At 48.5% G+C, this 25203-nt stretch overlaps 1 protein-coding gene across 1 annotated transcript in view; it reads right to left on the reverse strand.

Annotated features, from left to right (window-relative positions):
- Positions 1 to 6193: 6193 nt before the first annotated feature.
- The window catches only part of ASTN1 (astrotactin 1), a 281866-nt gene continuing 262856 nt past the window's right edge, over positions 6194 to 25203 (reverse strand). The window contains exons 17-23 of the mRNA XM_081112186.1: positions 24688 to 24956; positions 22989 to 23122; positions 19362 to 19513; positions 17973 to 18108; positions 13549 to 13649; positions 12537 to 12720; positions 6194 to 8569 (exon numbers count right to left, since the gene is read on the reverse strand). Of these exons, the coding sequence (XP_080968312.1) occupies positions 8332 to 8569; positions 12537 to 12720; positions 13549 to 13649; positions 17973 to 18108; positions 19362 to 19513; positions 22989 to 23122; positions 24688 to 24956 (1214 nt within the window). The 3' untranslated portion in view covers positions 6194 to 8331. The remainder of the gene's footprint in view (positions 8570 to 12536; positions 12721 to 13548; positions 13650 to 17972; positions 18109 to 19361; positions 19514 to 22988; positions 23123 to 24687; positions 24957 to 25203) is intronic.

Below are 25203 nucleotides of genomic sequence, written 5' to 3' on the forward strand. Positions count from 1 at the left end.
GCCTTTGGGAGCACCCTCCCAGGGCCCGCAGCCTATGCCAGGTCCTGAGTATAAGCAGATGCCCCTGCAGATGCCACTTCGGCCAGCTGGCCGGAGCCATCTGGCAAAGCTGGCTTCTCCCGAACAGCTTCCCCAGGGACAGTCCTGGAGAGACGGGGGCTCTTGTTTCCACGGACTGACAACCTGAAATGACAGGCTGAGTCATGGTCAGCTGGAGATGCCCTGGTCAGGTTCAGGCCAACCAGATGGTGAGGGTCTCCGGCTGGGCAGGAGGGCAGTGGGAAGGTCCCACTTATACCAGTAAACAGCTCCAGGGCGTCTCCGGGGCTGGCTTTGGGGCATCTCACTGGCTCACCCAGTGGTTGGCTCAGGAAAAAAAGGGGGCTTGGCCATGGAGGAGGTGCGAATCTTATGTCACCATGGTCCACACTCACAGAGCCTCTACGCGTATGTATGTGCCTTGGGTATTTGGGTCTGGAACAGGTAAGATTGAGGTTAAAAAATAATGGTTATTTTCAAGTCTGCCCTGGTGTGAGCCTACCTAGACTCGAAGGCACACTTTCTGGCCAGAGTCTAGTCTGGTGGCCAGTGCACCTTGAGGTGTGAGTGATTTCCTCATTCAGCTCCTTGCCAATGAGCCTCTGTTTTTCCTCTTTATTTTGTGGGGTCCTCGGCTCGAGTCTCTGAAAGGTTGAATCGTTCACTGTAGTGTTTCCTTCTGTGGGTCGTCCTGCCTAATCTCAAGTCCCTAGCATTAACGAACCCACTGTACCCCAGAGCTGTACAATTTCTGTCTGGACTTCTCTGACTTTAGCGAAGCAGAAAATACCCACATAGCTGATAATGTCATTGTTTCATTTGATGAATATTTATTGAGCACCTACTCAGTGAACTAAACCAAGTCTCTGTCTTCAGAGAGCTTGAAAGAGGTTAAAGGGACAAACAATATACCCAGTAATATACGTCTGCTGGTTAAGAGGCCATGAAAAACTAAAAAATAAGGTGTGGCTAAGGGGTGAGGTGTGGCCAGGTGTGGGGAGGTGCTAGTTTATATGGGAAAGTCCCTGTATGCTTCTGGGAGACGTGCAGAAAGTGAGAGGGTGCCAGTGATAGCTCCTGGCTGAGTAAGCCAGCACAGAGAGCAGCAGGTTTGAGGTGGGAGAGAGCTGGGTGCATGTGTGGAGGTGCACCCAGGCTAGCTCTGGGGCAGAAGGCGGGAGGGAGGAGTTGAGGGCAGAGTGGGATCAGAGGGAGGGTCTCCTCAGCCACCAGTTGCTTTATGCTTGCACATAACCCACTGCATCTCCATACCTCTTACACCCATCATTCTCCATTTGCCCTGCTCTCCCCTGGCTCAGGCTGCATCAGCCCCTCAACAGACCATGGTAACATGGGCAAGCAAGGTCCACACCCCTGCCTCTTGCATGTCCCCCTCCCCCCGCCACCAGCACAGAGTCCACATCATTCCTTCTAAAGCACAGCTCCCTTCGAGCCACCTGTGACTCAGAGAACCGAGTCCACAGACTCTGCATGTCCTCATTGGCCAGACCAGTCCCAGCACTGACCTGCCACTGCCTCTGAACAAGCACCTCTTCCCCGCCTTGGGGCACATTCCCCAACCTCCTGCCTTACCCTGGAGTGCCTCCCTGTCTCCATCTGCCAAAACCTGCTCACTTCTTCGGCCCCTTCTCGTGTTCTTCATTGTCATGAAGCTGTTCTTGAAAATGTTACTGTGTCCCTGAGCACTTCCTGTCCTCTCCTAGGATACTCGATCTAGTTGATTGATGTTTGGTCCCGTGTGTTCTTGTCTTCCCCCTAGTCAACTGTAAACTCTTCGAAGTCAGGTGAGCTCAGGGCTCCATGAGGCTACTTGGTGCCTTTTGAAGTAGAAACCAGCCCCCCTTCATCAGAGACCATGGCTTGAGAAGTGTAACACAGGTTGGATTTTTGGCCATGTTTACCCCTTGGACCAGGTGGCCTCAGGCAAGCCAATACTTCACATCCCCACACGGGGGCCTGGAAACACACTCTCACTCCTTAGATCTCTGGCCCTGCCTAGACAAAACCTTGAATTTTGCTGAATTGAATCCCAACCTACATTTTTATAGATGTGAAAACCAAAGAAGAAGAAAAAAAGAATGTTGTATTGGGGATAGGTGGGTGGACCTGTGGACACTTGACCTTTATTCTGTGACTGGTTCTTTAACAATAGTCCAAGAAGTGATGATAATACTGGGCCAACACAGGAGACTGGGTTTAATTCAGGGGTCAACTTTATGCTGAGGTGTGCTTTAGCCCGGTTAACAAATAGGCACATTTCGGTTTTTAGATGTGTATTCCACATGGGTTGGAAAGAAATAGTGTCGATCAGATGAGATAGAGACTCTAAGAGACAACCTGACTTGAGATAAAGTCAGGTGATCCTGAGCAAGTCACTTAATGGCTTAAGACTAAATTTTAGCATCTGTAAAATGGAATAATTCCCCACTTCAGTGCATAGTGAATGTGAGGTATCTACCATGGAGCTGGAGCAGTAGGGATGGTGATATGCTGGCTTTTTGTGCACTTTCTGGCTTAAATTTTGAGATATTCTAATGAACTTGTTGATCTCCCTCCCTTTCTCCCTCTACCCCGCCACACACACACACACACACACACACACACACACCCACACCCGCACATGCAATTAAATGTTCTCTGAACCTTTGGCTGTGTTTTAAATATAATTTCATTTAAAGCCATGCTGTGTGCCAGTTTAAGGCCCCAAATTAGTTGGAATGTGATTCCAAGTATTAAGGGAAGAGATTTTTTAAAAATTTTAAAGAAGAAACTGTCAGCAAGACAATGTAACTGATCCACAATCTTAGAGGGTCTTGTTAATGTCCAAGTGTGTCCCAGGGCTCTGCCTGCGTAGCATGCTCATTAACAAGCAATCTATACCCACCCATACGACTTTAGAGCTAGGCACTGTACCTTAATGAGGTAAAGAGGACCCCAGGCCATGGCTGTGGCTTAGGGAGGGTAGCACGGTTCCCTCCAGATATAAATGAAGTTCCTGGTGGTACTGAGACTTCCATGTATTTTAACTCGTCTCCTGAAGTGAACTTTAGTAGGCATTTCAGGCACTTTTGTATCATGCTTCCTCATTGAGAGAATACAGGCTTCAGACTCAAGACCTAGTGTAGACTTCCAGCTCAGGAGGGTGTTGGCAGGTGACTGGGTCTCTGAGAGCCTGTTTGTAAAGTGGGGATACGTTTATATCTGCAGGGTTGTTCTGAGCATTCAGTGGGGTCACTTTAGTGACCCTTGGAAGCACTTGGCCTGTAAAGTGTTCATGTGAGTTCCTTTCCATAGCACAGCTAGAGCTCAAGAAATAATAATCCATATTCGTGAATGAATTTCCTTCCTTTCCCAATGGAGTGTCCAAATCACCCTAATTAGCACTTAAAATCTCACGTGTTCCCAGCTTCCCTTCATGCTATTTCTCAGAGAAGAATTGCCTCCTTAGTTGATGCTCAGGGGAAGGGGAAATGAGACAGAAGAGAGTTGAGTTTAGAGAAGGGCTGAGTCTGAGGACCTGGATCAGAAGGCCAGGTCAGATTCCCAAGATATGTTTTCCAGCCTCTAGGGCAGTGGTTCTCAACCTTGGCTGCACATTAGAATCACCTGGGAATCTTTTTAAAATCCTGATGTCTGGGCCTCATCCTCTGGAAATTGTTTCTTTGTGACTAATGTTGTGGCCCCCCCCTCATAACAAAGAAACAGAATTTCTGGAGGATGAGGCCCAGACATCAGGATTTTAAAAAGATTCCCAGGTGATTCTAATGTGCAGCCAAGGTTGAGAACCACTGCTCTAGGGGGAGCTGCAGGCCGCCTTCCTCATGGATAACTGGCTAGCACGTGCCTCACTAGGGCATTCTTCTTGGGATTTTGGTTCATCTCCTGGCTAGCGGAAGCCTCATCTAACCACTGGGCATCCGACACAGACCCTGCCTTGACCTCAGGCTTTTGTGTGCTCCATGTCTGTGGTCTTGCCCCTCTTGTTCCAGCATCTTTCCAGACCTGCCTCTCCAGCCTACTGCCACCCACATTCCTGTTGCTAATATGTACACAAACCTGTCTTCTGTTCGGTCAGCCTGTGAGGGTTTTCACACTCAGGTCCATCCCCACTGTGAGGATTCTGTGGAGAAGGCAGACAGCAAGGGAAAGCCAGAGGTGAGCATTTGCAGGGAAGAACTTTTCAAGTGCCTGCTCATACCCTGAAGAATGTCAGGGTCAGTGTTTGGCTCGGGGGGTGGGGTGGGGAGGGGTGGGGGGTGGCAATGATTTGTAGATCAAGTCTGCTTTGACTCTTTGTGGAGTTTTCCAAATTCCTTCTGGGAGGCCCTGTTCTGTGGCTGGGGGGTCAGAGAGTCCACACCTGAGGCCTGCTTGTCTTTCCAAGCCTGTCTTCACCCAGAGCATTCCTGAGAGGTACCGGCAGCCCCTGCTGTTGGCCTGGCCCGGCTCTGTGGGGAGGAATGCAGCTACACTCAGACATTCCAGTTGCTGCTCAAACCCAGTGGCACTTCGTTAAATCCTGGGCCACACCCTCCCCTTTGAGTGTTTGCTGGTATTGCTGTGGCAACCAAATACCCTCCCTTTATGGTCCCCTCTCCCTGCCTGCTCCGTCAGCTCCATCACCAACACCTCTATTGTGGGCCTCCTCAGATCCCTCTTGTGTTGCCAAGGGACAGAGAGCCTACAGGGTGAAGATCAAAACATCTTCCCCTGTTTGATACCCAAGAGAGACTGTCTGGAAGGTCTAGAGAGGTCTGAAGCGTGTGAGACTGACCTTCTCGGTAAGGGTTACCATGGCACAGACACACAGCTCCGTGGGTGTGGTAGGGTTCTCTCAGTGTGTAGACATCTCAGTGGCTGGGATGGTCTGTCTGAGGATATGACCAGATGACAGGGTGGGAGGAGGGGTGTACTTGGACTACTGTGACTCCTATGCCACTCTGCATCCACACTCAGGGGAATCAGACAAGGGAGGTGCCCCTTCTCCATGAATGCCAGTAAACTCACGTCACAGGAGCCTTGAGTGCAAGGCCTGGGCATGTAAAGATGGCTGTGTCTTCTTGGTCATTTTTGCTGCATGTAAGGCACCCCCTCCCATCATCACAAGACAAAACAACAGAAAGCTTGTTCAGTGAAATGTTGCTGTTCAGCTCATGTGCCATGTAGATCATAAACATTAATAACCATTCTAACTTTTAGGGTCAGGAATCTGTTGGTGTTGGCAGGGTGAGTCTGCTCTTTCATGAGACATTGATAGAGGTTGCTGGGTGGTGTGCATCTGGCAGAGGGTCTGAGATGCTCCGTTCATGTGTCAGGTGCCTCAGGAGGAATGTCTGGAAGGCTGGGCCCAACGCGCTCACATGTGACCTTGGCCTAAAGTGCTCACACATGACCTCTCCAGCATGGTGGCCCGAGATTTCGTTCGTGATAACACAGGAATCCAAGAGTAAGAATTCCAGAGAAGGTGGATGTCCCAAGGCCTTTTATGACTCAGACGTGGAAGTCACATAGTGTCATTTCTATCATAATCTGCGGTTAAAATAGTCACAAACCTGCCCAGATTCAGGAAGAGAGCCCGCAGAACATGCTTTCAAATGGGAGATGTCAAAGAGTGTATAGCCATGTTTTAAAACTGCCAGTCTTCATCTTCTTTTAATAGTCGTTCCTGCTTGCAAAGACTAGAAGGCTCATCATTACTTTGCAAGGGGGCCTACTGAGTGTGCAGACACTCACATCTGGTCGTGAAAGATAAAGGGAGTGGCGGTGAGATGACATCTATTTATAGTTACATTGTAGAGAGAAAAAAGAGCTTGAGTGTTTGGAGTTCTTTGTAATGAAGGCTTCCATGTCTAACTTTCCCCATAAAGTGCCCGCTCTGCAGTGGAGAACAAGCTCATCGTACCCACCAGTGTGTCATGGGTGTAATAGCTTATTTGGAGAAGGTGGCAGAGAAAAAGTGAGAATCATCACTAGGTAGCAATAATTTGCTGTTAAAATCTTTTTTTTTTTTTTCTAGTTCGGATGACAGATAAGACCTATGTATTTGGAACCTAACATTTAAAACGAATGATTCCCCAGTTGGTCCAACCAGACACCAATTATTTAAAGACACAAGGTAACACCCACACAAATGGACACTTACTAACAGCTTTATTATTTAGTTCCATTTTTAGTAATCGTACAATAATTCTCTTTTAAACAATACTGCTATACCTGAAGTGGGTCAATCATATTCTTTCTTCCTTCTACAGTAGTAAAGTAGGGGGTTTTCACACTCATTTTTTTAATAGAACATTTGAATATCAAGAAATGCGGTTAACTAAAAATAACAGACCAAATTCCATAGGAAATGACTGCACACTCGGAAAGGTTTCAGCTCTCACGGTATCCATTCATGGGGACACCAGGCTGGGTGAGTGTTGGTGGGCAGGACCAACTCCCTTAAGACTTGTTTGGCAGCTTGGAAACTAGAGGCTGAATACTGGCCCGGTACCATCACCCTCTCTAGGCAGGTGAGTTCCTCCAGACACGCTTTGGGGAATGTCATCGACGTCTCTCTCTAGGGCACAAACCCTCCACTCAAGTCCTTACTTTTAACGTGAAAGTAGATGGAACCCAGCTATGGGGGGGGGGGGGGGATATATGTGTATAAGTGTAGTGTGGGTGGGTGTATATGTGTGTGCACATGCCTGGTGCAGCGAGGGGGACACAAGGAGGAAGAGAATCCTGGGGAAGGAAGGGAGAAGAAGGATGGGTCCCAGACAGGAAGAGCAAAGATTAATAAACAAGCTGGGTGTCACTCCCTGCCCTTACCTTGCCCACCGCTAGGGACAGCCTTGGAGCCTCCCGCTGCTGTGTGGACCTGGTTTTCTGCTCAGACTTGAATAAAGGACAGAACGCAGTGGCAGCTGCAAAGGTGGCCTTCCCTCGCCACCCCATTGGTTGGTGACCCACTGCCCAGGCATCTTCCTCCTGGTGAGAAACTTTCCCCTGAGGCGTCTTAGCTGAGCCCTGCGTTGGATGGCCGAGTTTCCTGCAGGCCTTTGCTCTGGGCCGGGGGTCTCTGAGGCAGGTACAGTCCATTGTGTGCGATGAACCTGTGGATCTTGAGGAGGGGGGGGGGGGTGGGTGAGAGCGACCTGAGGTCGCAGCCGTAGCCCAGTCTTCACTCCCAGCATGGGTGGGGACCCCGTGGTCCCAAAGGTGTTCTAGCTACAGAGTTAAGGGTGCACTGGGCTCCCCTGCCTGCCCATGGTGGGCACATCTACACCTCAAGGAGTGGGAAAGGGTGAGGCTCTCTGGGCCAGAACCCCTGGATTTCACAGCTACTGCCCAGACAACACTGAGCACAACGCTGGCGGGATAAGCGCCTTGCTCTGGAGCATGCCAGCCTGAACTCCCACTGCCATCCAGACAGACCAGAGGCGGTAGTTGGGACAAGGTGCGTACCCTCTCTTTGCCTCAGTTCCCTCATCACTGAAAAGGAGCTCAGAATAACACTGGGGGGGAGGGGGCCTGTTGTGAGAATTTGGTGACATGTAAAGTACCGAGAGCAACGTCTGGCGCCTAGTACTCACTCAGTGAATGTGGTCTGTTATTACTGTTTAGAAGAGATCAGCACCGCTCTGTGGCTGGCCTTACATCTTCTCCATGACCTTTCTCTCATGTTTCTAAACGAGGACCCTGGTCAAGGGCAGGGTAGCTGAATGGGTGGGGACAGCTGAGGCCGTCACTGGTCCTCCTGCAAAGTGCCTTCTGAAAGGCTAGGCCCCCACTGTTGCCCGTGCCAACACTCAGGTGCCCTCCTGGCAACCAGGTGGGGGAAGAAGATGCCTCTTTCCTATGTGTGTCCAGAGAAATGATTTGCAAAGCTACTAGCAACAACATAATGATTGTGGTACGGACGAGGGGGGGGGGGGGCAGAAGTTTTTTGTGATGGGTAATTACTTCAGTTCACTAAACACTGATGGTGGTACTGGCCCTTCCTGGATGAACCTCATGGGGGGAAAATCAACAAATCAATTGCAAAACAAGCCCCAAAGAAATCCCCTAAACTTGAAATGGCGCTGCATGAGGCCGCTGGCTGGCAGGTTGTGTCCTGGTCATGCAGATGGAGAACATAGTGAAGAAATCCTGCAGGCAGCAAGGGTCGGTTTCTCCCTGGGTTAGATGTCACCTGTGGAGGTTTTAATGTTCCATTAAAAAATACTAAAAACCCACAAACCTACCCAGATGTCCTCCTCTCTCCTGCTTCTCTCTGGCTTCGTGGTGCTAGATGTCTTTGCTGTCTCCGTAATCGTTGTAGGGGACGCTAAGGGTCTGCTCCTCACACGTCTTCCTGAGGTCCTGGCTCAGCGCTGACCAGTCAAGTCCATAGGGCTTGATCTCGCTGTAGCGGCAGCCCAGATACCGGAGGGAGCCACGCCGCAAGCTTATCTTGGGTTCCTGCAGGAGTCCGTTGCACCAGCTGCTGAGGTCCCCAAGCTGGGAAAGGATGAGGCCAGCTTTCCTAGGGGACAAGCATGGAGGTCAGAAAGAGGGGAAGACAGGAAGGCAAGCACTGTGATGCTGTACATTCCGAGGGACAGGGCCTGGCCTGGTTTGCTTGCTGCTCTGTTCTTGGCACTCCAAACAGGGGCTCTCCATAGATACTTGTCAAGCGAATGAATGAAATACCAGTAATAGCATGGCTGGGGCAAAGTGGGGCAGACAGGGACACAAAATGCAGTGAGGAAATTGCTAATATATTTGGTGGGAATGTCTGCCCTTTTAAAATCATAGAGCTGTCAGTTTTGAAAGACATCAAATCAGTTTTCTTTAGTCAAATTTATCATTAGATGGCAAATAAGGTATTTGTCTGAATAGTTTTCTTTTCAATGCTATTTCTGCACTGAGTAGAAGCAGCTGAAACAGTGATCTTGTGGGGATAGCAAATGGAATTAGCTATGTGGTATGGAGGTAATTGATTGTGGTACGGATGAGGTCAATAAGGCCTTCGCGCACGCTGGCACAGGGTCATTCTTGTGGAATGTGCGGACTTTCAGGGGCACACATCACCTAATTAACCTGCAGGGAGTTCATGCTCCCTTCTGCCATCTCCCTCAGAGAGGAAGGAGGTCATTGCCATTGAGCCTCAATCAAGGTGGGCAGAGGAGGTGATGAGAGGCACCTGAGCTGTCTGCAGATCCCTGGAAGAGAAAGGAGCAGGCCTTCCCACACTGGAAAGGAGTGATGCCTCCGGGCCAAGGATAGAGCATGATCGCCTGTGCGTGTAGCTTGGGGAAATGGCCCTCCCACCCGCTATCTCACTGGTGTGTATCAGAGATGGGAGCTACCTGATAGCTTGCTGGCGTTGATTCTAAACACTCAGGATGTGTGAAGGAGCAGGAATCCTTCACTCACTGTGTTCTCCAGAGACTGAGTGACCAGAGACCATGAGAAAGGGTCTATTTGAACAAGCTGGACAATGCTGTTCTGGGAAGCTCAACGCAAACTCTTGTAGTCCTTATCAACCACTAGGCTAACGTCTCAGGTGATAAATCATCCCTTCCTATTTAGTCAACAATTCCTTCCAGAAAACGAAGCTTCCGCACGCCATTTAGAACGAGCTTTCAAAGAACAGTAATTGCATTCATTTCATTCCTGGCCATGAGCATCACGAGGGGTGAGCTCACCACGTTCCTAGGAGGGCACACTGAGAGAGGGGCGGAGAGGACCCAGGAGCAGTCAAGGATCTAAGACAGTGAGAGGTCACTGGAAGGGCAGTCACATTTGCTCCAACTTCAATGGTGGGTCAGAGGAAATCTGACCCCCCACCTGCTGACAAAATACCATCTTATGTAGATGGGCTTTCTCTGCAGTTTGGCCAAGCAAGCTTTCCAAAAATAATCAATAGGGACTTAGGCGGCCCATCCTCTTAATCTATCTTGCTGCATGTCCTGAGTTGGAGGAAAGGGGAGTGAAGGAAGAGGGAGGAGCAGCATCTCTATTATCTTTAAGAAATAGATAAACATGCCATAGCCATCCTTTGCAACAAATGGGTTTACTTATCCCCTGAATCTTTGCAGCTACTTTCACTGCTCACTTAAAAAAAAAAAAAGTAATTAATGTAGGTCTGCCCTTGACTATCTCAGAGCCTGTGGTCTTCTTTCTTACTAGCAATGCAATCAGTGTTGTTACCAAAGTATTTCAACCCTTGGCTCCACCTGAAAGCTTCCATGAACTGGATTGAAGTAAAGGAATTCTTTCTGCTTGCTCACAGGAAGTAGGTATCCAACAGACCCCTTTTTAATCATTCCCACAAATGACTCCAAAGTGGATTGATGTACCTCAAGGCAAGAAAAATAGAACTTTTTCTTTCCTGTGGTTCTCCCTGAGATCCATGACACTAAAGAGTTAAAACTTTATTTTCCACAAGCCAATGAAACTACACATTATTTTCAAATCTTACTGAGCCTTGAAAAACTAGTTAAAGGGTCTCCTAAGAGGGAAGTTTTGGGAAAAGAGTGTAGGTCTTACTACACAGTGCAATCCCTGTTTCTTCCCCTGCTCACTTCATTAAACAATTTTCCTTCTGACTCGAGTTACAAGAGAGAAACTGGCAATCCAAATGCCCTTGGAAATCAAGATGATAAAGGAAATGTTCGTGCTGTTCAAACTGTGACATTTATGTTCCCTAATCAGGAACTGTATATATATATAAACCCAATAAGAAGACATCAAGCTACCTGACTTCAAATTATACTTCAGAACTACAATAATCAAAATAGCATGGGATTAGCAGAGAAATAGACACACAGATCAATGGAAAAGAACAGCTATAAAACTGCATGTATATGGACAAGTAATTTTTGACAAAGGAGCCAGACACATACAATGGAGTACAGATAGTCTCTTCAATAAATGGTGCTGGGAAAACTGAAAAGTCATATGCAAACAAATGAAACTGGATTAAGTTTGTCCCCATGTACAAAAATTAATTCAAAATGGATCAAAGACCTATATAAAAGCCTAATATGCTAAGTGTCTGGTCAGCCATTCAACCAATCAAAGTGTAATATGCTTAATGATATGCTAAGACCACTCACTATGCCATGTACTGACCACCAGAGGGAAGACGTGCCGACCAGTAGGTTAGCTTGCTGCTGGAGTCCGTCTGATCAGGAATGAGCGAGACAGGCCAGACATACCCTGAAGCCCTCCTGCGGTTCCTCCCCGGCCCGAATTGTGCACTGGTGGGGTCCCTCGGCCTGGCCTGCACCCTCTTCCAATCCAGGACCCCTCGGGGGATGTCGGAGAGCCGGTTTCAGCCTAATCCCACAGGCCAGGCTGAGGGACCCCACTGGTGCATGAATTCATGCACTGGGCCTCTAGTAAGTTACATAGAAGAAAATATAGGTACTAAACTTATGAACCTTGGTTATAGAGAAAATTTTATGAACTTGACCCCAAAGGCAAGTGAAGTAAGGTAAAAATAAAAGAATATGACTACCTAAAAATAAAAAGCTTCTGCACAGCAAAAGACACTGACAACAACACAAAGAGGCAGCCAACCAGATGGGAGATGATATTTGCAAATAATAGCTCTGACAAAGATTTAATTTCCAAAATATATAAAGAACTCAATATCAAACAAAAAACCAATCAAAAAGTGGCAGAAGACCTGAAAATACTTCTCCCAAGTAGACATAGGAACAGCCAATAGATGTTCAACCTCACTAGCAACTGAGGAAGTGCAAATCAACACTACAATGGGATACCACCTCACACCTGTTAGAGTGCCTACTATGAACAAGACAAGCAATAACAAGTGTTGGAGAGGTTATGGAGAAAGGGTAATCCTCGTTCACTGCTAGTGGGAATGTAGTCTGCTACAACCACTATGGAAAGCAGTCTGGGGATTCCTTAAAAAATTAAGAATAGAGGTACCATACGACCCAGCAATCCCTCTCCTGGGTATATACACAAAAAACTTGAAAACATGTACTCACAAAGATACAGGCATCCCTAAGTTCATTGCAGCAGCATTCATGGTGGCCAAGACATGGAAACAACCAAAGTATCCTGCTACAGAGGACTGTATAAAGATGATGTAGTACATATACACAATGGACTACTACTCAGCCATAAGAAAGGATAAAGGAAGGCCATTTGCAGCAACATGGATGGATCTTATGAATATTATGCTAAGTGAAATAAGTCAAAGCTAAAGAACATATGATTTCATTCATATGTCGGATATAAAACTGAAACTCATTAACACAAATAGCAGTGTGGTGGTTACCAGCGGGAAGGGAGTAGTGGGGGCCCTAACATATGGGAGAAGATTTGACTTTGGGGGTGGGCACACAGTGCAATACACAGACCTTGTAACGTAGAAATCTACACGAAATCTATAAGATCCTATTAACTAATGTCACACCAATAACTTTAATTAAAAAATGGGAAAAAAAGAGGCACTGAAGTTGACTGATTACCTGGGTCCCAATTCATCCTCACACCTCCAGGTGAACTCTCCAAAACTCTCGTAGTGCTGGTTGTAGTGGTAAAGGACTCGGTGAAGGGTGGGGGAGCCCAGGTCCAGGAGGGTGTTGTAGGCCGTCTGCTGTTCCTTCCCGCTGGTGTAGCCATTGAAGAGATTGTAGATCTTGTCTGCTATTTCTGAGAAGGGCGACAAGACAAATACGTTATATACATACATATATAAGCGAGTATATACTCAGGCACACATGCATGTGTACAGGCAGATACACCTGCATACGTGTGTGTGATATTGATGAATACTGAGCCCAGCACCTGGAGAAAGTGGACTGAGTCAATCACTTCACCTTTGCCCCATCAGGTTTCAGGTTCTTCTTCTATAAAATGAAAGCCTTTGAATAGAATACCTCCCAGATTAATTTTAGTTATAATATTCGTTGTCTTTGCCCATGTTTCCTAAAAACAGAGAGCTCATAGATTAATGCTGTATAGGTAGTGTGACCCCAGGCAAGTGGGGGGGAGGATAAAGGTGTGTGGAAGGAAGGAGGGAGGGCACTAGGGAGCAGGGGGCTGCGCTCCGAGGGTGTGGGAAGCTGCTGGATCCCCGCCAGTCCGTCCATGGAGGGGATGGAAGAACACTATCTCAGCTCCACTCCAAGACTGATGGATAGGGCTTTTCGCATTTGCTGATGTACACAAAATACGGAGAGTAAGTGCCAGATTCCCTGCTGAGGGCAGAGGTCATGGGGACCCCAGCAGTACCGAGCACCCGGTGAGTCTCCAGGGGCGCCCAGAGTCTGCACCAGCGTCCCTGGCTCCAGGATTCACTGTGGGATGATGGGGCACTACGAGGATTTCCGCCAGAGGCGACGGAGAGGATTCCTGGGAGAGAGAGGCCCCTATGCTGGGCCTTGGATCCTCCTCTTTCCCCCCTGAGCTCTAGGTTGTTCCCCAGACCCCCTCCTCCTGGTGGCGAGGGGCAGTCCCTGGGCCTCCTTCATCGCTTACCTTGGGCTTTGACATCATCCACCACAGGGCAGGGGGTCTTCACGATCACGTCACTGGGCCTGGAGCGTCGTCCCGTGTTGTCCACACCCCACAGGGTGAACCTGGCAGGGAGGGGTGTCGTGATCAGAGAACGGCCAAGCTCTGCCTGGATTGGAGGCGGAGGTGGGGGTGGGGGTGGGGTGAGTTGCCCCCAGATGCTCTGCGACTCCATGATGCACTTACTGCCACCACCCAGGTCACAAGGTGTGTGGTCCCAAGCCTCTCACTGCTTCCTGGTGGGTCTTGGGTATATTAGCTGATGGGAAGCATCATAGCATAGAGCACTGGTTATCAAAGTGGGGACCCCAGACCTGTAGCAGCAGCGTCATGCCCCACCCAGACCTACTGGATGGAGACTCCAGGGATGGGGCCCAGGCGATTCTCACGCCAGTTACTTTCTGACAACCACTGAGCTGAGGCAGGAGTCTGTCTATGGGGCGGTCAGAACCGGGGTCTGAGACCCCTGCTCCCCACCATGTGATGTTAGTTTAATTCCTCTGAGCCGGTTTTCCTCTTCTGTGAAATGGGGATGATAATAAAACAGGGAGACCTCATGCGGGACGTGGAGCCTAACGACCCTGCACAGCTCACTGATCCTGCTCTGTCCTGTCTTGTGCTCAGTTGACACTTGGGACACACAGGAATGAGGGCAGTTTTCCTCTTTAAAATCGGAAGTGAAACCACCAGGATGGAGGGGCCCTGATGTGGCTGGGCTCTACTTCCTGCACGCAGCTCCTCTGACCACAGGGGTGCTGCCTCACATCCCGAGTGGAAACGAGCCACAGAGGGCTGTGACAATGAGAAGGAGCCCCCCGCCCCCCCCCAGGAGGGAGAGGAAGACCTGGCTATTGAAGGCTGAGTGGATAACCCCCTCCCCCACAGGTGACGAAGCGGAGGTTCTGGGACGCAGAGAGGAATGTGAATGTGACCTTGACAATAACTTCTGGTGTTGTTGCCCAGGACTTCTGTCCCCAACCCAATGAGAATAAAGTCATTAATGCTGCCTCTCTTGTCACTTTCTTTTCTGTGTCCTCATGGGAGGCTGCAGTCTTGGCAATTCTGAATTTTCTTTCCTTTTGGCAGAGCTAGAGGGAGGGACAAGATGCCCAGGCCAAGTGCCCAGGTAAGGTCTGCTGGGCTGAGAAAGTGGTGGGATGATTGTCCCCGCAGAGAAAAGACAACCCTGCATCCATCCACCACTTCCTCCCTCAGAGGAGCCCAGAGAAAGCCAGTGTACCAGTGTGTGGGTCGCCTCCTCACCCTCCCCAAGTCCTCATTCGAGAACCACGGGCACCGCACACAGGCAGCCTCCATCTCACTGGGCATCCTGGTCGTGCAGGACACGTGGCCAAGACCACAGCGGTGGGCTCCGCAGGCCTGAGACCGGAACCAGGTGCTCAGCTCCCTGTCTCATCCAAATAGGTGGCTCCGTCCACTCCACAGCCTCTGCCATATGCCCGGGACAGAGTTCCTCTCACCCACCCCCAGCAGGCCCACTGCTCGGCAGCCTGGCGTTGTGTGCCATCTTGCTTTAAATTCCAGCTAAACGGAGAGAATACTGAGCTGGAATAAAAATGCCTGTGCTTAACTTAATTCCCAAATTACTCTAAAGGGGCAATTAGTATAAAATGTAGGGTCCTAGGCACTATTTTTAATAGCAAAGGAAGGCATTAGGGAAGGAAATGCTTCCCACGGCTGGTTTTCTTTAAACGGCTATTGAGGAAATATTGACAAATACAGGAGCCTCAAACCTTCTGAGTAGAGGGGACGCTTGGCCTCAGAGCCATTCCTCAGGGGTCCCAGTGCCCTCCATCCTCACGTGCAGGCTGTGAACCGGCACGGCCTGGCTGTGGCTCCAGGGCTGGGGTCTGAAACATCTGTTGCTCTCACAGGCTCCCTTCCAGGCTGGGGGTGGGGGGAGGTGATTTCTGCGGATCACTCCGGATCGGCTCCCTACTGAATTACCTGTCTGCTGTCACAGGCCCCAGAGGCAGTGGTTCTCCTGTGAGCACATGCTGTGGCGAAGGGCCTGGGCTAGCAGGCCACGGAGTCACCCCCCTCTGGCCCATTTCCTTGTCTCTAAAATGAAGATGTTGGACCAGACATCCTTTAAGATACTTTCCAAACATGGATTCTTAACTGGGTTTGTGCTGTGGACCCTACTCAGAATAATGATTTTGAAGTGGATTAAATAAAATGCTTCAGATGACAAGGTCAGCCAGGTCTCTGAAATGCAGTTCTACATCTGTGCACCCAGGTGAGGAGCCAGCTCTGTGCCTCAAGGTGAGGTGCTAAGATCGTGCTACTAGATCCTTTGGGGCATGAAATGCAGTGTGTGAAGAGATAAGAATTCTGATTCCATTCTTCACCACCGGCCACACCCGAGACTACCAGCTGTGTGAATCTAGGGAAGTTACTCGGTGTTGCTGAGTCTGTTTCCTCAGCTGTAAAATGAGAACAATCACCTTAATCTCACAGGGTCAGAAGGATTCCCAGAGGCTCCCTCACATGGCAAGCACTCCATGAATGAAGGCTGCCTTCCTCCATTTTATAGATGAGAAAGCTTTGTTGCAGAAATTTTATGAGTCTCACTTACACTCGGTGGTTAGAAGGTTAGAAACGATCCAGGCTTGGGGCTCATGTGTTCTCAACACTTTACCCAGGGCTCCTTTCCTTCTGCACTGGGGGATGAAGCTCAGCCTCCCTCCACCCCAGTGCAGAGGAATGTCTCCCAGGCCAGACCCTCATCCTGTGATCTGCAGTGCCACCTTCCACTAGGTCCTAGTGCACACTGTCTATCTTTTCCTCAGCCCCATGCTTGGTCTTTAACTTCTTTAAGGTCACAGAAAGTTTGCTGTTTTACAAGCCAGAGGGAAAATTGGAAGTTCACCAGGGATGTCAGAGTGGGAGGAGGCATCAGCCTCAGTTCTTTGAGCAGGAAACTTAGCCACATCAGGGCAACCTGAGGAGGGTCCCGGGTGGGTGAGGGTTGGCATTCCCCACAGACAACAATGCCAGCCTCATGCTCATAGGAACTTTGAAATTCCTAATTAACAGTTGTGACTTAGGGACAGGGATTATGGAGCTCCTATTATAAATGGTAATTCCAGTTTCACTGAGTTTCAGGAATTTTACAGCAGCTACTTTGTTCCTTTTGTCTGTCCCTCTCATAAAGGGCCACAACTGCCCGATCATAAGTAGGCTGGCTGTCCTTCGTCCTACGATTAGCATTTGTGTTTCTATTTCCCAACGCCTCCAGTAAAAACTCACATATTTTCCTTTCATCAGCATGGCCCCCTGGTTACATTTCCTTTTCTTATATTGGAAATATTCAGCCTGGGCATCCAAGTTCATCATGCAATCAATGCCACTCACATTTCTAGTGCTTTTCATCTTTGAACTCCCTGACTGCAGAAATGGAAATGATTTATTCTGGAAACCTCGACGCTATTCTCGTGCCCTCATCTGTAAACTGTTAAATGTTTTTCATCCTGATGGGGTCAGAAGGTCCCAGAACTACATCACAATGGTTTCTGCCTTAGCTCTCAAATTTTCCTACCAGGACTTGGATTGCATCATGATCTCTCTCTCCTCTCTCGGTGTCTTTTGTGTGTCTGCTTCACAAATAGCTTTCAGTTGTTCCCAGAGCACAGGGAGGAATGGGAGGAGCGCTCCGGGAAAACAGGGCTGTTGCAGGTGCCACAATAATGGAGTTCACTGTGTGTCCTTTGAAGAAAAATGTGGACCACCTCTAACCTCAGTAAACGATTTCAATGCCACTGGAGCTAGCTTTCTAAGGCAGAGTTCTTGGTATTCTGCTCCTTTCCTCCAAAAAATTAATAATCTCCTCTGATATACAGCATTTCACTCTATTTTCCCAGCTTTGCCCTTTTCTATCCCTATTACTCACCCTCTGCTTCCTCCGCCCCATGGACGACTTCACTACTCACCTTCATGCCTCTTTGCCTTTCCCTAGCTGATCCTGCCACCTGGTATGCCCTTTCCAACATGACCCTACCTACTGAAATGCTACCCAATCCAATTCAGACGTCCCTGCAAGTCACAATCCACCACTTTCCTTTCTCTTCAACACATCCCTTGCTCTTCCATCCAGCATTTTTTTCCATTCTGCCTGATGTCAAGGTTAGTTGTTTCTCTATTTCCTCTCTATGTTGTGAACTCTTTGCAGGATGGGACTATAATATCTTTCTTGATCCTCCCCCTACTGTGCCTAGAAGGTTCTGTGTAATGCTGATCAGGACAAGAGTTGAGAGACTCAAAACATTTTTCCAAATCTCCAAAGGAACCCAAGTAGCAAAAAGGAACCAGCCAGGAGCCTCGGGATGTGTGGGGGAAAGCACAGCAGGGCAGTAGGTGTCACTCACATGTAGATGGTGTCGGGTTCCAGGCATCGGATGATGAGGGAGATGGTGGTGAGCTGCTTGTCTGGCACCTGAGAGGGCATGGCGCAAGGAGACTTTGCTCCGGAGATGATGTCATCCACAAAGCTCAGCACCGTTTCTGCCCAGGGGAAGGGGTGGAAAAGGCGTGAGAAATCGAGGCCAAGCAATGAGGACACAGGATCAATTCAGTGACAACTTAACATTAAAATTGCTTGGACTCCAGGCTTCTTAAATTCCAGGTAGAAAAAGGACACCTAGAAGGAATAGTTTTTTATAACTATTTCACATTTAACTAACTGGTTTAGAGCCATTTGTCCAGAGTTAGCTCAGAAGCAATTAAGGCAAGACGGGCATGCCACATTGCAAGTTTGTATGCAATGTCCTTGGTGAGAACAGCTGTTCTGGTCAGTGGTCATTGCCAGAGCGTCGTGGTGCCTGTGCACATCAGGGAAAGGGCCTGGAAGAAGCAGTGGACAGCAATCTGTGTCTGAGGACACTGACTGTCTCTAAGCCTCAGTAACAGTTTTGCCAGAAGATATTTACCCCGTTAGACTGTGGATGCTACCATCCTGTTGGTGACCACACTCATGTGAAAGTTTCAGGAATGATTTACCTTGACCTTTCCTATATGTGGACAGTGAAATAGTGAGGCATGAAGCATTTTTTCATGAGGTGATTCCACTACTCTAAGACTTTCTTCTTCTAGCTGGTCCTAGCAAAACCAGAGTTTGCTTTAGAACAAGACACGGGTAAGCGAATCTGTCCACATGTGCTTTTGCCTTATTAGTAAAGAAATCTTTTCTTCTGTAATCACGGCAGTGGTTAGCACACAATTGTTTTCTAATTATGGGTGAGGATAACTAGTATGCTGGCTGTATCATTAGTTCTTTGTGAGTGTGCCTAGAGGCAAGGAAATGGACACCTCTTCCATAAACAAAAAGTGAAACAAAATCAAAACAAGATTTTGTCAGATGCTCACCAGGCAAACACTCTTTTTTTTTTTTTTTTTTTATATATTTTATTGATTTTTTACAGAGAGGAAGGGAGAGAGATAGAGAGTTAGAAACATCGATGAGAGAGAAACATCGATCAGCTGCCTCCTGCACATCTCCCACTGGGGATGTGCCCGCAACCCAGGTACATGCCCTTGACCGGAATCGAACCCGGGACCCTTCAGTCCGCAAGCCGACGCTCTATCCACTGAGCCAAACCGGTTTTGGCGGCAAACACTCTTAAATGGACAAAATGACTGCTGCTCAGGCCTCTCCGGAATTGCCCTGGGGCCCTGGGGCCCTGGTGCAGAGCCAGGAGGCAGGTGTTTTTCTCTCCTGCTTCCCACCCTGGGTCCAGAAAGTGATGGGAGGTGCTCACCAGTCTCCACTTTGGAGTGGTCCATCCTGTCGGTGACCTTCTCTTGACGGATGAGGTAATCTACAATCTGTACCCCGATGGGAGGCTCTGAGTGTTCCCACTCCAGAACCACAAGGGTGCTGCTGGGCTCGTGCACCGTGGACAGCCGCAGCCTGAGGGCAGAGAAGAGGAAACATGACACAGGGACACAGCTGAGACCTGCGGGCTCTTCTCAAGTATAAATTCTTCTTTCTGACCGTTTTCTTAACCAACCACTACAACGATCTCTTTGAGTGCCTGTCTCCTTCACTGGAGAGTCAAGTTTCGGAAGATCCTTGATATCTATATTTTATTCATCTAAGTGCCAGTTACACGTTAGGAATTCAACATATATTTGTAATCAAATAAGTAGGTGAGTCAAAGATGAATGAGTGCCTGTTTCTCAAACGGTCAGGGACAGGTCTTTTGAAGTAGCCCTTGATAGAGCTTGAAAATATAATGTCTGGATTTGCTCTTGAAAAAGTAAGAGAATGTGCCTGTAATGCTTAGACCCAGGCCCACTGAAGGTGGTGGCTGGGAGAGCCTGCATTATCAAGGCTGCGGTCAGCTCAGTTTCCATAGCGCTGTCAGGATCTGCCCTGCTGCTGGGACCCAAGCTTCGCCTCTTGCTGTGGGAATTAACATATTTTCTTCCCCAGGCCTCTGAGCTAGTGGGCCTTGGAACAGGCTCAGTTTGGAGGTAATGCTCATGAGGAGCTTTGCTGGGCAAGAGAAAGCTGGCCACCAGTCAAGTTGTCCTCAGGTTGATATCCTCTGTCTGCAAACTCAGGTTCTCATTTCACTGTCTGTTCTTGGGTTTCTATAGGTATCCTGATTCTGATTCCATTCTTTTCTTGATTTTCCCAATTCATAGTCTCCTCATTCTGTGTAAATTGTCCATCTTGACCACTCTTTGCCTTTCCATCTCATACTTTTTTGTATGTTGCAGACACTCAGTAACCATTATTGACATTCACTGGTATGAATCTCCTAATGGTCCACGTGGTTTCAATTCCCTTTCTTGTTCTGCCTTCATGTGTGGGTCTCAGATTTCTCAATTGCTTCCAATTCCCTGTTTCTTCCTAGACCACTGGCTTCTGGGCTTTTTTCCCAGTTCTTGCTCACTCCAGCCTTGCTCCCTCACATGTTATCCCTGCGATTCACCCCCATCCTTGGTTCCCATATCTCATGACCCCCCATAATCCTGGTCCTCTAGCCTCTACTCGGCTCACAGATGCCCGTCACTGGTCTCAAGGACCAACTTGGCAAGGCACTGTGAGAGTATCACACCGAAGCAATGTTCATTTTCAATTCGGCAATGATTTACTAATTTACCCATTACCTATAAGAATGTACCTGGTGAGTGCTAAAGATGCAGAGGTGCACACACCAGCTCCAGCCCCTATTTTTATGGGGTGGTCAATGGACAAACATAGTTATGCATGTGATGATAACAATGTGTGATAAGAACTTTAAAAAGAAATCAAAGGAGGCTGTGGGAGCAACAGCAAGGAATTCAGCTAGTGGGAAAATAATGCGAAACACATGTTCTCTCGTGGCTTCCTATGAGAAGTGCATAGTTTGCATATGACATTAAAGATGGAATAGACCCAAAACAGTGCAGATATTGACAAGTTCATTAATTAGAGTCATATGCAGAATGCTATTTTGAAGAAAAAGCATTAGGAGGCTTAAGTAAGTAACTAAGCCTTTCTGAGAACTCAGATTCTGTGGAAACATGGAGTAAGGCTGGCCTCTACTGAGAAACAGGAGTGTGTGAGATTTACACAGACGTGTGGAAAGCTAAAGTGCTTTTCTATTTCCCACTACCAACAAAAATTCAAGAAACAGGTCTGCTACTGATTAGAATTAACAAGAGAAGTGAAGTCCCTAATAGATGTTGCTGAAAATTCAGCTCAATTTGATCTTTGTCTATGACATTTAGTAAATGCAGGTTTACGAATGAAACCAGCCCTAAGACCCTAATGGTTAGATCTTATGTCCCTGATAACTGTTTGGTGGATTCAGTGTAATGTGTCAAAGGCAGATTTCTTAGTTGGTGAATCAGTCTTGAAGCACCAGCTTCTTCTAGTAGCTCCTTTTCTACCAAAAGGAAGGATTTCTACTAATAATTAGCTTGATTATATTTTGACTCTAAAAGTCCAAGTCACAGCAATAAGGAGCAAGAAGCCAATGGCTGGTACATTTAAAACTACATAAGGAAGGCCTGTGGACAAGAGAAGACATTGGCTTGTAATGACACTCTACTATTGTGCTGCCCTCCTGATTCTTTTCCTGTTTAATCCTGGCCCTTTAATGCCCACCTGCACATCCACGTAACAGGCAGAGGGCAGTGTTCACCAAGACCAGCCTCGCACTTGCTGGTTCCTTCTGCCATCTTGCTCCTGCCGACTCAGCCCTGCAGGTACCGTAGGTCCTGATCCTCACTCCGCTTTCATTGCCTAACCAACCCATGGGTCATGCACCTCCAGCTTGCCCTACCAGCACTCCATATTAGACAAGATAATTCTATGCTCCACTCCAATGGCAGATGCTATAGCAGAGACTAGAAGGGGGTCCTGCCTTAGGCCCTAGCCCGTCAGGATTCACAGGCTGTTCAGCCAGTCTGTGCAGCCTTCCCGTGAGGGACAAGAGACTGGACATGTTCATTCTCAGCCACCTTTGCAGCACTCTGTACTCTATTCACCCCTCAAATGCAGAACCCCCCATGTTCATCCCTGACCCTCTGCTCTTCCCAGTGGATACTTATTCTGGAGCATTCTTTCTCAGAGCTGTGTTCCATCTTTCATTGCTTTGGGTTTGATTCGATCTTATCTCTAGTGGTTACTTTTTTATGCACTTCCAAACTATCTTTCCCTCTGACCACTGGCCACCGCTATAGAACTTCCCCCCTGTAACTCCAAGGCAGGCCCCCACGGAACCAGCCTCTTCCTCACACTTGCTTCTTCTTTGATGCTTCTTTTCTCATTTGTGGCCTATTCATCTTCCCAGGCACCCAGGTCATAAGCCTAAGTCCATTCTCAACTCCTTCCTTCTCACACCCACAGTCAGCCCCAAGCCCCACTGGTTTCACCCAAAGTCATCTCTCAGTTGTATCCTCTCCACACTGTGATGGCTAATATCATGGCCTCTTAGCCATGGCTCTGCTCTACAACTTGGGAAATTCCAGTCTTTACGAACCCACTCCCTTACCTATTACAAGGAGAGGAGGGATAACAGCACCTAACTGCTCCACAGACCCACACCAGTGGCCTCATTATAGACCTGACTTCCTCCCCTTACCTTCTGGCCATGCTGTCTGACTTTCTCTACCTTAGAGGAGAAATTCAAGTTTCACCTCTTTCATGAAGCCTTCACTTACATGTCTCCTATAACTATTATCAAACCATTCCTCCTACAATTACAGTTTGTGCACCTGCCTCCCCTAGAATATTAAAAGCTCCCTGAAGGCAGGTGCAGCATCATGGTTTTCTCTGTTTCCCAGCATCTAGCCCATAGCTTTGCTAATAGTAGACCTTCTCTAATAAGTATTTGAGGAATAATGCTGAGGCATGCATGCGAGAGGGAGGCAAAGAAAGGGACTCATACACAGGCTGTGGCAGAGGTGCACACGTGGGGAGCCCATCAGCCCCAAACGCAGTGGAGTCGCAGCGACACCAGTCCTCAATGACATCTCCAGTCCCGGAGCACCACAGAGAGCTCATGGTGGCCTCCTGCAAGAGCTGCAAGAGAGGGCAAAGAGGGGATCCAGGGCTGAGTTACCATAATCAGGGGACATCAAAGTTCTGTTTGGTCTTAAGTAACTTCCAGTCAGTAGCACCTCTTCCCAGAAGATTGTTCTGGGAAGCCCAGACCTCCCAGGACCTCTAGGGCTCATCTTGTATTAGCATCACAATTGTCCCTGTGGTTGACACCTTGGGAGCAAGTCTTATTCCACCTGCCATCTCCTTTCTATTCCATCATTTCACATCTGGGTTCCAGCAACAATGACTTCTTTACCAGATAGTCAGGGGGACTTGCCTTTACCACTCTTCCCTCTGCCCAGAGGCACTTAGTTCTTTCTCAAATGCCTCTCTGTGCATCCTTGTTTGCCCCCTTCATCCTGCCAGAAGACAAAGGAGGGTAGGTCTGGGCACTGGATTAGAGCCACTGTCACTCTGGGCTTTGGGTCTCCTTTGGGTCTTCTTTCATCCTCTCAAGCCCCTTGCCAGAGTTCTCTTCCTCCCACTACTCTTCCCATGGTCACTTCTATCAAATGGAAGAGGAATTTGTAAACCGAAGGAACAATTTATCTTTTTGTTCCTGTGACAAACCTTATTTTCAAACACTCAATGAAGTATCTGTGGCAGAGGCAGACACTAGTAAGAGAGAGATGCACACACATAAAATCCCTCCTGTTGGCTTAGACACCACCTATGAAACTGTGACACACCAGGTGTCCCTCAAAAGAGGACAGAGGAAGCAATTATCACCCCATCTGGATGGGCATACCTCTCAGGCAGGTAAGAGGCTCACTGCTGAGATGCTACTAGGGCTTGTCCCCAAGGTCACCTTTGCCTATAGTCTCAGAAGTCCCCACCCTAAGCTTTCAAGTTTTTATTTCTGTCTGTGTTGTTGCTGTTTTTGTGTCTGTTCTGACCCACTCTGTCCTTTATGACCTTGAGGAGGAGAGAGAGAGGAAATGAGCTAAGTCACTGCCTCGGTCACATTTCCCCACTCATCCCTTTGGGTCCCTGCTTTTTCCCTGAGCATCTTTGGAAAGGGAGAAGCAGAGGAGATGGAGGGGTGGCTGGGAGATGTCATGACCTGCACCATAATATAAAGCAGGAACTTCTGCATGGACATGGCATTTTGAGTCAGAGTGATGGGTGAGAAACCACCCTCTTCAGGCTCAGGTATCCAATGTGCTCCTGCTACTCTCACTGCAGCAGCCAACAGGAGGCAGAACTGAACTCCTCCAACGACTGTCCCCCCAGGCTTTCTGAACAATTACTTTGGTGACTGCAAACCACTATGCCTCCCCATCTACCTTGTTCCTCCCAGCCCCTGTTGCTCAAAGCCCTACCGAATGTTGTTGTGACTCCTGAGTCATTACTATGGGAGTTGTGAATGCACTGACTTGAACTAATATGCAAATATAAGAAAATAGGTGCTTATATTAGCTAAACAAAAAGTCTCACTATCCATAGTCTAGCATGGGCTCAGCTGCACCTGTCACTTCCTTGGGCCATCGGCAATGCCCTCTGTTGTTGTTGTCTCCCTAAACCGAGAGTCTCAGGCCTCTTACCCGCTGGGTCTGGTTATTGGGCACCAGTTCATAGATGGGGGATGCTCTGGTCACCTCCAGCAGAACCGGCTCAGCAGGGGTGTCAGGGCTGGATATCACATGGCACAAGGGGCAGGACGAGGGGCACCGTCCCTTGCTCTGGCACTCCATACGGACTCCAGCTGCCATGCGCTTGGTGCCGGACTCCGACAGGCTGGTGATGTATTCTGGGAACGTTAGCACCTTGGGGTCTCTTTCCCGCTCCTCTGACTCGTCAGATGGGGAGTTGCCTGCCAGACAGAAGGAAAAGGAACAGTGAGGGAGGGAGGAGCAAGGACTGCATGGCCTCATGGCCCTGAGCACTGGAGTCAAATCCCCGAGAGGTCTAGTAATGTCATAGAGGGGTAAGATGTGATTCTGTCATCTGGCTCAATCTGGGGAACCCCTCCTCCCAGATGCCCCCACTGGGAGAGCAGGCTGTTTCCTGGCTGAGCAGCACCAGCCCCGCTGATCCTCTTGGGGATGCTTCTGCAGTTT

Source organism: Myotis nattereri (genome assembly GCF_964212035.1).
Source record: "Myotis nattereri genome assembly, chromosome: 18".
NCBI lineage: Eukaryota > Metazoa > Chordata > Mammalia > Chiroptera > Vespertilionidae > Myotis > Myotis nattereri.